The 13,382-nt window shown below is 35.5% G+C and overlaps 2 protein-coding genes across 7 annotated transcripts in view; one reads left to right on the top strand and one right to left on the bottom strand.

The window, feature by feature from the left end:
- atcaya (ATCAY kinesin light chain interacting caytaxin a) overlaps positions 1-7,557 on the bottom strand; it is a 24,931-nt gene extending 17,374 nt beyond the window's left edge. For all 5 annotated transcript variants that reach the window (XM_051907708.1, XM_051907713.1, XM_051907711.1 and 2 more), the window contains exon 1: positions 7,363-7,557. The gene's annotated coding sequence lies outside the window, so the exon portion shown is untranslated. The remainder of the gene's footprint in view (positions 1-7,362) is intronic.
- Positions 1-13,382, top strand: part of zfr2 (zinc finger RNA binding protein 2) — a 24,218-nt gene extending 10,836 nt beyond the window's left edge. For both annotated transcript variants that reach the window (XM_051907696.1, XM_051907695.1), the window contains exons 8-19: positions 1,664-1,812; positions 2,954-3,073; positions 3,305-3,450; positions 4,484-4,610; positions 4,797-4,996; positions 5,081-5,249; positions 7,259-7,406; positions 8,893-8,978; positions 10,526-10,621; positions 10,709-10,820; positions 11,310-11,407; positions 11,489-13,382. In XM_051907696.1, the coding sequence (XP_051763656.1) occupies positions 1,664-1,812; positions 2,954-3,073; positions 3,305-3,450; positions 4,484-4,610; positions 4,797-4,996; positions 5,081-5,249; positions 7,259-7,406; positions 8,893-8,978; positions 10,526-10,621; positions 10,709-10,820; positions 11,310-11,407; positions 11,489-11,662 (1,625 nt within the window). In that variant the 3' untranslated portion in view covers positions 11,663-13,382. The remainder of the gene's footprint in view (positions 1-1,663; positions 1,813-2,953; positions 3,074-3,304; positions 3,451-4,483; positions 4,611-4,796; positions 4,997-5,080; positions 5,250-7,258; positions 7,407-8,892; positions 8,979-10,525; positions 10,622-10,708; positions 10,821-11,309; positions 11,408-11,488) is intronic.

Below are 13,382 nucleotides of genomic sequence, written 5' to 3'. Positions count from 1 at the left end.
ATGACTAATAAAATATGACTATTAAATAGCAGTCCCTAGTTTTTGTTAATAAAATAAAGTTGGTAAGTTGGCATGAGCCACCACAGTAATTTAAAAATATACAAAATAACACAACGTGAAAATAAAGTGGCATTTTGGGAAACAACAGTTACCATGGTAAATACACAGTATACTAACATGAACCATTAATGAAACATGGAAACTGCTGCTGATGAATAGAACGAACATCATACCTGCATGCAAATCCTTCCCAGCTAACACACGACCTACCAGTTATAGTACTTTACTCTTATCTCATTACTTACTTAAGGACCCCCCAGTTGAGAAACACTGGTGTAAATAATACGGGTGAACTATTCTCGCATACATTTTTGAATAGAACTTGAATTTCTGCAGTCATGCAAATGCAACAATTTAAGCAAGATTTGTTTTACAACTGATGCACACTAGATTTTTTTCCACTTTTGTGACAATTAGTTTAGTAAATGTTGGTAAGATATCACAAACAGGTTTCATTTGTTAATTACAGTGTTGGTTAACTTGAAAAATGAACAACATTACTACAGCATTTATTAGTGAATGTTAATTTCAACATTTACTAATGCATCATTGAAGTTTTATGTTTTACCATTACCATATTTTCAGGACAAATTTTCATTGTTCAGAGAGCAAAAAAAAAGTCACTTTGGTCAAATTTTATATTACATTCAGAAATAATAATTTTTTTTTTTACAAACATTATAAACGCTATAAATCTGTATTTATACTTATATTCTGGAAAATATGGTAATTCATTAATATGAACTAACAGCAACAAACAACTTTTTTTTCCGCCCCCAGTGTAGCGATGATGGTTGTTTTTCTGTTTTTCACTTTGCCTTAATTTCACCATCAGCACAATCAGTTCACACTGATCACAGATAAGGATAATATTTCCTCTTTTATTTATTACTTGCAAACCCGCATTATGAAAATAAATGTTTTACATCCTGTATTGCCGAAGAAGCATCTATTTATACACATTCAGTCGTCATGTTGGCGTAATTTGTCTTTCAGATTGAGACATGACATTTACACAGAAGCCTTGCTCAATATTTCTTCTTTAGAGTTATGATATTTATTCCACATAATGTTACTCAGTAGGTTTTGAGGTAATAGGTTCAGGTAGTAATCATATGACAACCTACACTCAAAAACTAAATTTAAGATTTATGTACACAACATGCACTTTTTTGGTTACGTCGTTACTTTACTGTACAAAATGATTTTTCATAGTTGTAACTAAAACAAAGATGTATGTTTTAGAAGAAAATACTTGTTCAGTCTTTATACAGTACTACTAATACGGAAGACTTTTTATGTGTTTTTAGTCGTTCATTTACATGACAACAGCGTTTTGGGGGCCTGAAAATAGTGAAATCATAATCAACCAACCCTTTAAAAGATGCAAAAGAAAAACTTTTCTGTTTTTTGTACATCGTTGTCATGTAAATGTACCCTAAATCAATGCATTACTTGATATTTCTTTGTAATTAATTGTGAAATTTACTAGCAATTTCTAAGTAAAAATTGTTTCTCCAATTTATGAACAGCCCCGTTGCAGAAACATGAACGTAAATGAAGTAAATTAGAAATAAATTCCCCAAAATCCATTTCTCTTCAGGCAGTAGAGCATCCACAGCAGCTCCGGTAAAGTTGGAGGAGGTGAAGCCGTCCGTGGTCAAGACGGACCCTTCGAGTGATGATGAGGACGGTGACTGTGCAGGAGCTCAAGGAGACATTCAGCCTGTGGGACACGATTATGTAGAAGAGGTGAGACCATTCATTCAAACTCTAAAATATTTCACTGGCCACATATTGTATGGAGTTTAAGGGTATCTTCACACTTGGCAGGTTTGGTTAGATTAAAACAATCTCTGGCCCTGTTTACACCTGGTATTAAGATGCGTTTTGGTCGATTGGCTCACAAGTAGATGAGGGAGACACGTTCCCGTTTCCACCTGGTGTTTTAATCCATCTCTTTTGTCCACTTTCAACCACTTCTGTCCTGATTTCTTTGAGGGGAGGGTCTGTGGGTGGGTAAATGTAAGGGTTTTTTCAGATCTTTCGATCTAATGGATAAAATAAGCTTGTGCAATTTACATATGAATGTGAAAGGAGACGACAGAAAAACATACGGAGAGCAGCAGGAGCTTTCGTTTCTGCTCTGACGGCCGCAAGACCAGCTGTGTGTTTTAAATCAGGAACGGTGAGCGAACATTGTGCTTGGTACACTTTTCATCTTCAAACCAAACTTGGGTCTTCAGTTGACAAAGTTTAAATCCCGTCTGGCCAGTGCCCTTCCAGTAATGTTTACGCATCAGGTCAATAGGTGGAGAGTAGACGGTCTTTTGTGGCTGTTCGAACATATTCAATCATATGAGCGTTTACACTACGAAAACAATCCGGTCAAATGCGTTTTCGACTGCCTCTAGAAGTGGTCAAAAGTGGACAAGCTCAAAACATTTTAGACCCCGTTTACATCTTTATTTAGCATCTTCCTATTGTGATCCGTTCGACCAAAATGGATCTTAATACCAGGTGTAAACAGGGCCTCTGGTGTGATTTCTTTGTTAGTGCGGTTCATATGAATAAGTGTGAACGTTGTCATCTGAACCCTGGTGTGCACCAAACAAGTGGACCGAGACCACTAAAAAGATGGGTCTTAGTCCGCTTTCAAATGTTTCATTTTCTTTTTTGGTCCAGACCAGAAGAACAAAGAGAACCAAACTACAAATGTGAACACACCCTAAATGAATCAATCGAATTGGTTTGCAAATTAGATTTATTAGCCAATCAGTCCTGGAGCAAAGTGGTTTCCTCTAGTAAATGTGTGCGATGCTCAAGGCTAAATGGATATTTGTCATTCTGTTGAGGGCTTTAAGTCTTTGAATCATGCGTTTTCCCTCTTCAGGTTCGAAATGACGACGGTAAGGTGATTCGCTTCCACTGTAAACTGTGTGAATGCAGTTTCAACGATCCCAACGCTAAAGACATGCACCTGAAGGGACGGAGACACCGGCTGCAGTACAAGGTAAGACATCACCCAAAAAAAAACAAAAAAAACATCATTGCACGCCACAATAACAATATGTCTGTTACTGAATAATCCAGCAAATTAAATATTTGACTTATTTGGAACTTAAAGCAAAAGATCAGATTATTCACAACAAATGAATAATAAGTCTGACGTCAGCTTCACATCGTCTTCACATATCAGGGCTGCAGGTTATTGACCAATTTCTTCCCCTTATTGTTTTTTTAGAAAAAAGTGAACCCAGACCTCCCTGTGGAGATCAAGCCCAGCAATCGTGCGCGGAAGCTTCTGGAAGTCAAACTGCGCAAACAGAAGCAGAAATCTGTGCTGAAGAGACAGCAAGAGGACGAACAGCGCTGGCACATGGAAATGAGGTCTTCCTCAGCTTTCCTGCACATTTCACAAGGCCTTTTCATTCCAAGTCAGAATATTTAGCATGAAAAAATATACAAAACGACAACAACATGCATTTCAATTCCTTCAATCAGAGTGTGAAAGCATTTTTTTTTGTTTTTAATGTTAATAACTGGAAGTGTGTCATCGCAGTCTGTGATAAGCATCCAAAATTTTGGTGCAAAAAGTTGTGAAAACATCAAATATTCAAATAATGCATCAAGAATAATTATTTTTATATTCAGGGAAATCTGGAAAAAAAAAGTCTGTATATTTTCATATAATGACTAAATTCTGCACTCTTTAAATAAATGTAGTATAAAAATAGTTTGCAAATGTTATAAATGTTTAAAATACAAAATAATTTTCAACATTGAAACATTTACTGCGCATTTCAGAATTTTATCAAAGCATTTTTTAAATAATTTTGTATCATATAGGCCTCAAACATAATTGAAGTCACTTTGAATAATTAATCTATATAATTTATATTCAGCGCAATATGAAAAAAATACCTATATATATTTTCATATGACTAATTCAGCTTTCTTTAAATAAAAAAAATAAATATTTGCAAATATTATATATAATAATTATAAATATAATAATTTTCACATTTATTTTGTTAAATTTTAAGCATGAAAAACATCTCAATGAACTCCTTCAATAAGAGTCTGAAACATACTTTATTATTTCATGTTTTTTTTTTTTTTTTATCCAAGACATTTTTATTTGAATAACTTTGGTGTGAAAAATTGTGAATCTTATCAATTATGCATCAAATATGATTTAAGTCACTTTGAATAACAATTCATAATTTTTATACTCAGGGCAATCTGGAAAAATATACCTCCAAACATTTTATATACGATGACTAAAATTCAGCAGTCTTTAAATAATTTGTGTAAATATGTTTGCAAATATTATATATAACTATACAATAATTTTTGTATACAATTTGGTGTGGCTTACCGCAGCTTATTTATATCCTGATTTCTCTGTGTTGTCCATCAGGAGATACGAGGAGGACATGTACTGGAGGAGGATGGAGGAGGAGCAGTTATATTGGGGCGAGCAGAGGCGCAGAATGGCTCCGCCCCCTCTAATGGGCCGGCCTAACATGCCGGTGCCGCCCCTACTGGTCAGTAAACGCATTGACCGCAATCAAGGGCATTCGCTGTGGGTTTCAGATAGGACATTTCAGACAGACCAAAACTTATTCTAGATCATTAAATGTGTACTATTTTTTTTTTTTTTTTAATTTAAAAATAGTACACATTCAGTTATCTTCTAGATGTGTACCATTATGTGTACCATTTTTCTTTAGCCTGTGCGGCGGCCAGATTCGCCTGACGACCGCCACATCATGGCCAAACACTCTGCAATCTACCCCGTGGAGGAGGAGCTTCAGGCCGTCCAGCGAATCGTCTCACATTCTGAGCGCGCTCTCAAACTGGTGTCTGATTCACTGCTGGAGAAGGAGGCGAGTGCTGTGGACGACGCCGATGATGACGTGACGGACAAACAGTGAGAACTTTTACTAGCTAGCTGACTTTTTATGCTATTGAATTGTTGCGGGACGTTTAGATTTACGCTCTTCCTCTCGGGCAGGTCAGAGTCTCAGGCTCGTGTTCTCAAAGGAGTCATGCGTGTGGGAATCCTGGCTAAAGGTCTCCTCCTGCGTGGCGACCGCAACGTCCAGCTCATCCTGCTGGCGGCCAAGAAACCCACCGTCTCTCTTTTGAGGACCGTCGCGGAGCAGCTGCCCAAACAACTAGCGGTAAGACTGCCGCCTTTTGCTTGCGTTAAGATGCATGTAAAATAAACATTTGTGTCGAAGCTACTGAAAACCATTATTGACCTGTGAATACTCATATCTTTGCACTTGGTGGTTTTATCTCCGTTTCCCTTCATTCTGGCTGTTACTTGGTGGAAATCACTCGCTTGAGAAATCACATGATCCCAGGTGTCATGAAAGGTTAATTTATAGTGACATGTAGAGTCTGGGGTTGATGTACAGTTTCTTAAAGCTCAGCTGTGAATCTCACAAAGAAATATTCAGGTCAAATTTCACACCAGAATCAGAAGGATTTTTTTTTTTTTTTTTTTAAATTAAATGTATAAATATTTGAATGTATTCAAAATACTTAGAATTAAAATATATTTTGCATCAAGCAATTGAAGCATAGTTTTAGGCCCATTATCATTTTTTTTTTTTATTTGACAAGTAAACATTTTCCCTAATATTTCCATCCACCTATTTTTATGTGCATTTTGGGATATTGCATAAAAAACACTGGATAGAAATACGTGCATAAATTCTAAAAATGCGCATAGAAACATGCGTTCAATTGAGGCTTTTTTTTTCCTTATCCAATAAGATAAATAATAATAATAAATCCCTCGATGCCAGCAAAAAAACTTAACTGACTTTGCCTCAACAGAAGATGTGATTGGATAACTGTACTAACCAGCAGACCAATCGCATCACAGCATCTCAAATGTTGGTTTGGTGGTTCTGAAACACCAGAGCCAAAGTCTGTCATCAGAATAATTTGGTTTAATTCCCTCTAGAAGCATCTCACATGGTTGTGTTTCATCTGCTGCTCTGAGGCACAAGTCATTTATGATGTAGGTAAAAAGAGCCACAGTTTTTTCCTTGATTGCTTCCATTTTTGCTTCCCTGAACTTCCATTTTTATTACAAACATTTAGCGCCAATTTCCCTGGAAGTGGGATGGAAACTGGGTTTATTCGCAAATGTTTTATGCCAAATTTCAATTTTGCACACCAAATTCGCAACTTTGGATGGAAACGTAGCTATTAAAAAAAAAAAACTCATTACCGTAACATACAGACAATTGTCCTTTCCAGCATTTTTTATTAAAATCCAGTTTTTTCTTTATTAAAACCAGCAAAAATTTTGTACAATACTATCATGTATGGAAGCTTGTTTCTGCCACTAAATAAAAAAAAAAAAAAAAAAAAAAAGGTAATTGCTTATCTCACAATTCTGACTTTATAACTTACAATTGACTTTATAACTCAGAATTCTGACTTTATAACTCGCAATTTTGACTTTATATCTTGCAATTCTGACTTTATAACTCACAATTGTTAGTTTATATAGTCAGAATTGTGAGAAAAATTCGCAATTACCTTTTTTATTTTTATTTCATGGAGGAAACAAGCTTCCATGATCATGTGTGAATGTTTTACAAATTACAATTTTTTTCACACATAGTTGCATAGTAATGTGATTGAGAATGTTGTACATTGCGGTAATGACTAATCATGAGGGGAAAATGTGATAATTGTCATGGACATAATGTCAAAAGGCAACAAATCTTTATGATCTTAAAAACATACTTTATTTACTTGATGCAGTATATAATTTCTTATTTTTTTCCCCTTTTAATTATTATTATTATTATTATTTTTTTTTTGGGATGAAATATGACCCAGACACATTTTTGGTCATTTATTGTGTGATCCACTCATATATGTTTTAAAATCACTGCAAATAAATGAGCTTTTTACTTGCTGTTGTGGTCCGTGTATCTTTAACTGATCTTTAGTTCCACTGCCTGGTTACGACACCTACAGAGAGAGACTGGGGCGTGTACTTCATTTACATTTACATCACCATTTATCTTGTGCATTATTCAGCAAAGCCTTTTGAGTGTGGCAATATACCACTGGGACAATAAGGGACAAAATACAGACCCTATATACCCGGGGCCCCTGCCGTCTCCTCTGTAGTAATGCAAAGTGTCCTTTTAACCGGCAGACCTTTTCTGAAGATCAGTATGAGGTGCAGGTACACCCTGAGGAAGCCAACATCGTCATTTTTTCAAGCAAGGAACCAAAAATGCAGGTCACCATCTCTCTTACCTCGCCAGTGATGCGCGAAGACCCCGTCCCCAACATGGAGAAAGGTTAGAGAACCCGTGCTTTCCCTCAGCAGCACTATGTGTTCCCTTTGGTTTAAAAAACAACAAAAAACAAGGATATTTCCATGCAGAAAATTTTCCATCAGTGAATTGGCCTTCCTGTTCATTTTTATCCCCTTCCCCACCTTCATTTTTTTTTTTCCTTTTTTCTTTTGGTGGAGTCCATTTTGACCTCGTTCAGTTTTGCGTTGCTTTCTGAAAGTGTTTTAAGAAATCAAAAACAGGATCTCTGACCTTTCTTTACCACTGTGGCGCAATATTGTACAAGCTGTGTTGTAAGATACATGAAGACTTCAGGATGAGAGCGATTATTTATTTATTTATTTATTTATTTTTTTAGCTTTTTTCCACAAACTTTATTTTTAGCTTTGTCCACAAACTTTATATATATAAATATACATTTATAAATAAAGTGGCAGTTAACTACGTGAGGTTTTGGGAGTGACAATTGCATTTTTTTTTTTGCATGTGTACGGAAAACAGAAGTCACTCCTCCATTTCTGCAAAATTGTAATTGTTGACATTTTCATAAGACACAGTTTCTAACATTTAACACGCTTCAAGAATAACGTTGCTTACATTATTGTTAGTAACAATGTCTATATTAATTTTATCTTTATTTTGTTATAGTAACTGTAATACATCATACAATTTTATGTAAATTCAGTTGCAACTGCCTTAATTTGAGTGAATTAATTTGTTTACTTTTAAATATTTTGTAAAAGCAAGCTATTTTTCATACAGAGATTCAGTTTTAAAATGCATTTGTCACTCCCGTAAAGGCACTGCAATATTTTGGGACTGACGATGTCTGAATAGTTTACCATAGTTTTGCATAGTGGTAACAGCAGCATTTTGGAGATTCATGTCTGTAAATAAGATTAAACTTAAACTACAATTTAACTCGATTGCTGTTAGCTATATTCAACCGAACTGATGTGGATTTTATCATCCACCATGTGGCCTAAAACAATTTCATCCTCTCATCCTGAAGTTTTTGAAGAGTGACCTCAAACAACCTCTGAAATTCCGACTTGTAACCCTGAGGTCATTGTGAAGGCTGTTTTATTTTGTTAACGATATTCTCAATTCTGTTTCTTTCAAACAACCAAACGGTTCTCCATATTTGTCCTGTTTGGGTTTGTTAATCATTCGCCCTCGGCTGCATCAACAGACCCAAGCAAAAATACTTTCCATCTACATCTTTTGCATAACATTGCAACAGTTTTTTTAGGAACCTGGACGTGTTGGAAAAACCCTCGTCTTGTGACATTTCGGTGTTGTCACTTTTTTTGTTTTTCGACGTGTGTTGTAATGATCACATTAACACAACCTAGTTCCACAAATCCCCTAAAAATGTTTTGTTTCATTTACTTCACAGTCATTTTATAACAAGATCTACTTACTTTCTTATTACGATTACTAAAGCATTAAATACAATTGATGACGTTCCCTACGTGTGTCCTTGCAGCGTCAGAGAAAGACCCTCCGGATGTCCTCAACAGGATCAAGTGCCTTGAGTATTTAGCAGCCCTGCGACATGCTAAATGGTTTCAGGTAAAAAAGGGCTTTATGATGACTAATTTAGGATAGGTTTGAATTGTACTTAATATTTTAGGGCAGTACACACATAATCATAACCTTGTGATTAATGTCAGAGAAACTCCTTGGAAATTGTGTTTTGCTACACTACAGGCTACTCATAATAAACTTAAATTATAACATAGTTTCATATAGATGTAACGTGTAAAATTTCTTTCTGTAAAAAAGTAAGAACTACTCTACAAGATACTAGCAAAAAGTAGCTAAATAAAGTACATTTTTTGTGTTGCGAATTCTCGTTATTTCCACAAGGGACGCTAGTGTACGTCAGCCTAAACTAGTTTTCTTATACAGCAAGTATTCTCTCTTAAAGGGTTAGTTCACTAAAAAATTACTCACCCTCATGTCGTTCTACACCCGTAAGACCTTCGTTCATCTTTGGAACACACATTAAGATATATTTGATGAAATCCGATGGCTCAGTGAGGCCTCTATTGAGAGCAAAGCCACTGAACCTCTAAAGATCCATAAAGGCACTAAAAACATTATTAACATTATTAACTACAGTGGTTCTACCTTAATATTATAAAGCGACGAGAATACTTTTTGTGCGCCAAAAAACACAAAATAATGACTTTTATTACAGTATCTCGTGATGGGTGATTTCAAAACACTGCTTCTGAGCTTTACGAATCTTTTGTTTCGAATTAGGGATTCGGATCTCGTATCAAACGGCTAAACTGCTGAAATCACGTGACTTTGGCGCTCCGAACCACTGATTCGATTCGTAAAGCTCAGAAGCAGTGTTTTGAAATCGGCCATCACTAGATATTGTTGAAAAGTCATTATTTTGGGTTTTTTTTGGTGCACAAAAAGTATTCTCGTCGCTTTATAATACTAAAGTAGAACCACTGAACTCACATGAACTGATTTATATATGTTTTTAGTACCTTTATGGATCTTGAGATGTTCGGTGGCTTTGCTCTCAATAGAGGCCTCACTAAGCCATCGGATTTCATTAAAAATATCTTAATTTGTGTTCCAAAGATGAACAAAGGTCTTACAGGTGTAGAACGACATGAGGGTGAGTAATAAATTACATTATTTTCATTTTTGGGTGAACTAACCCTTTAAGTTGACTACTATCATGGTGGAACAACAATTTGAAAGGAATATTGTTATGCATTACTAATTCTCGTTATTTCCACAAGGGACTTTAGTGTGCGTTAGCCTAAACTAGTTTTCTTCTACAGTCAGTTTTCTATCTCTGGTCAACTGTGGTCATAGCAGAACAACAATTTGAAGATAATCTTGCAGGGCTAGTTAGTTAAGTTTATTGTTAACATGTTTGCTAGCTAGCTACCTGAATAGTAAATAATTGTTAAGTATTTTCAAAGTGTCAAATACTTTGAGTCAAAGGTCAGAAAAATACTCTTTGTTCAGAACAATGTAATTTTATTAGCGTTTTAACATTACCATTTTAGCATTATCACTTGCATTTATATCAACTGAAATGAGGCTGTTAATTATGATTGTTGCGTATTAATGATTTTTATCCACAGGCTCGGGCAAACGGTCTTCAGTCTTGCGTCATCATTATTCGGGTTCTGCGGGATCTGTGTCAGCGTGTACCTACCTGGGGCAAGATGCCCGACTGGGTCAGTTAGCTTTGTTTGCTAACGGTGATTTTAGCTTTAGATAATAATAGTCGTATTAACAAATGTGTTGATTTTTCTTTCGCAAAGGCTATGGAGCTGCTTGTGGAAAAGGCCATTAGCAGCGCATCCAGCCCCCTCAGTCCCGGGGAAGCTCTGCGGAGGGTCCTCGAATGCATTGCCACCGGGATTCTCCTGCCAGGTAGGACCAATGTTATATTTATATGCTGTTGTTGTATTTATTAATATTTTAAATTAGCTTTATTAGTTATATTTTTTCCATTTTCAATTAATTTTTAGTAATTCTGTTATCTGCTTGTCATTTTTATTAGTTTTTTTTTTTTTTTAAAAATTTACCTTTATTTTTAATTCAGTTTTAGTAATTTTAGAGTTCAGCTTAAACTTATTTTATTTCGGTTAGTTGCCAAAAGTTTTCCAAGTTTAAGTTTTTGGTCAAATATTGATTTTTGGTTAGTTGCCAAGGCAGCATTTCTAATTTCGTTTAAGTTTTACAAGTTTTTCATCTGATTGTTTATTTAATTTCAGCTTTCTTTGAGTTTGACACCAATTTTTAATATTTTTAATTTGAGTTAATAATAACAGTGGGTAAGATGCAGTAGTTGCCTTGTTTTTGTTTACACTTATATTTAACGCTGCTAAGAGGGTCTTTAAATGTTTCTTCAACCCTCAGATGGTCCAGGTCTTCTCGACCCCTGTGAGAAAGGTCAAACGGATGCTCTGGGAAGCATGTCAAAACAAGCTAGGGAAGACGTGACCGCTAGTGCACAGGTACTAAATGGCTGTGACTTGCCAAAATTTCTATTTACTTCATTGTACCTATTCTGAAAGCGATGTCTCTTTGTTTTTCAGCACGCACTGCGACTGTTGGCTTTCCGTCAGATCCATAAAGTTCTCGGCATGGGCTCCTTGCCGGCATCCAAAGCTGGAGCTCGTAACCGCAAGAGGCGACGAGACGGCAGTGATGCCGGGGAGGGAGAAGCCAACGAAAAGAAGGATAAAAAAGATGATTCTCAAGATCCTTGAGATGTCTGTGTAATCTTCTCAACCTGTTATGTCCTTTAAAATGTATAAATATCACTCAAAGAGGAAAAAATAACACTTGATCGTTCCGTTTTTTTTTCAAAAGGACGAGGAATGGAAAAAACGTAGTCGTTCCCCTTTTATGATGTAATATGTCTTTCTATTACATCTGAGCTGAAAATAGGCTGAAATACTCATGAAGTTTAAATGCAGTGTATCAGATGATGACTGAACGTCGCTACCAATCAGCGACCCACATATAATATAAACAGTTAATGAACGTCACATTAGATCTATTAGGCACTTTCACATATTAATGGCACTTAATTAATTAAAAGCTTTAATCATCCTGACACAGGCCAGTCTTTTTTATGTTTACATAAAATATATAGTGGGGCCCAAAAGTCTGAGACCACATTGAGATTTTTATTTTTCACACATTTCAACATGGAAATAAACAAGTTTTATGATTTTGAAAAATTTAAAACAATTATTTAAACAAAATAAGAAATATTTCAGATCAGAGGTGGCGCCAGGGCTGGGGTTGAGTGTTTTTGTGCATTTATCGGATTTGTACTCTCTTTCAAATGTGTGCTCGCTTCTCGCTTTCATTTTCACTTTCAAATTCGTTCACTTTCAGCAGGGAGCAAGGAAGGGGGGACACGGTAACTCGTTTGGGGGGGCATGGCCCGCTAATGCCCCCCCTTGGCGCCAGGCCTGCTTCAGATTCTACACTATTTCTCGCTAACTAATGAAATTAAGGCAAATTAATAACATTGAATATGTAAGCAGATGGTCATTTATGCAAATTATGCAGAGAATTTAATTAAAAATATATATATTTTTGGGGAAAATGTAAAAGTCTCAGACATTTGGATCCCACTGTATATAAAACAAAATATTTAGACATATTTATAAATATAAGTTATATTCTATATAATATTATTATAATGTATTATATAATAATATTATGTATGATGTTAATGCAAAGAAACTAGTTTCTCTACTGTGTATCTTCAAATGAATTAAGTTTTTAAATTAAGCGGTTAGTAGTATTCACTAATAAGCTGTTAAAAGCGACACGATTCAGCTTTGTGTGGTTGTTTATTAACCCGACACTGGATTTATACACGTTTAAGTATCAGATCTGTAAGCGCTGGAGGACAAAAATAAATAATGTGGTGCGCAAAAATAGACTTTTGCTTCTCTGCTATCATTATTTTTATTTGCATACTGAATAATCGCTCATTTCACAGTGAGAAGCTGGCGTTTTGACAGGGTATCGAACTGTTGTTCTCTAGCGAACAACGTGATTAAACAACGTAGAGTCTGTGGTTCTTCACACGTGCCTGCGGTAAAGATTTAAAGTACTTGAAATGTGAACAAGGAGGTGAATTTCCGGTTCTTCATATTGCAATATAATATAATGTAATACCTCTCTATTCTTAATGTTTTTTATATAAAAGTAAAATCTAACGAGAGATGCACACTCTTGTGCGGTTTGCTAGAAAGATTGCTATTAGTACAATGAATTGATTATTCATATCGCCTGAATTACGTTCTGCCACCTGTTTTATGTATAATGCAATCATTTCCCAACATTTTTAAATGTTCCTGCTGAGTGTTTGTTCTTGTTTTGTAGGACTGTGAAAAATTATAGTGTGATCTTTCATTTGGAATATGTGTAGTGCTGCTTAACTAAATAAACAGAAAAATGATCAGA

Source organism: Ctenopharyngodon idella, chromosome 10 (assembly GCF_019924925.1).
Source record: "Ctenopharyngodon idella isolate HZGC_01 chromosome 10, HZGC01, whole genome shotgun sequence".
In the NCBI taxonomy this organism is placed as follows: Eukaryota; Metazoa; Chordata; class Actinopteri; order Cypriniformes; family Xenocyprididae; genus Ctenopharyngodon; species Ctenopharyngodon idella.
The sequence above is the reverse complement of the archived record's forward strand: the minus strand, read 5'-3'. Positions and strand labels throughout refer to the sequence as shown.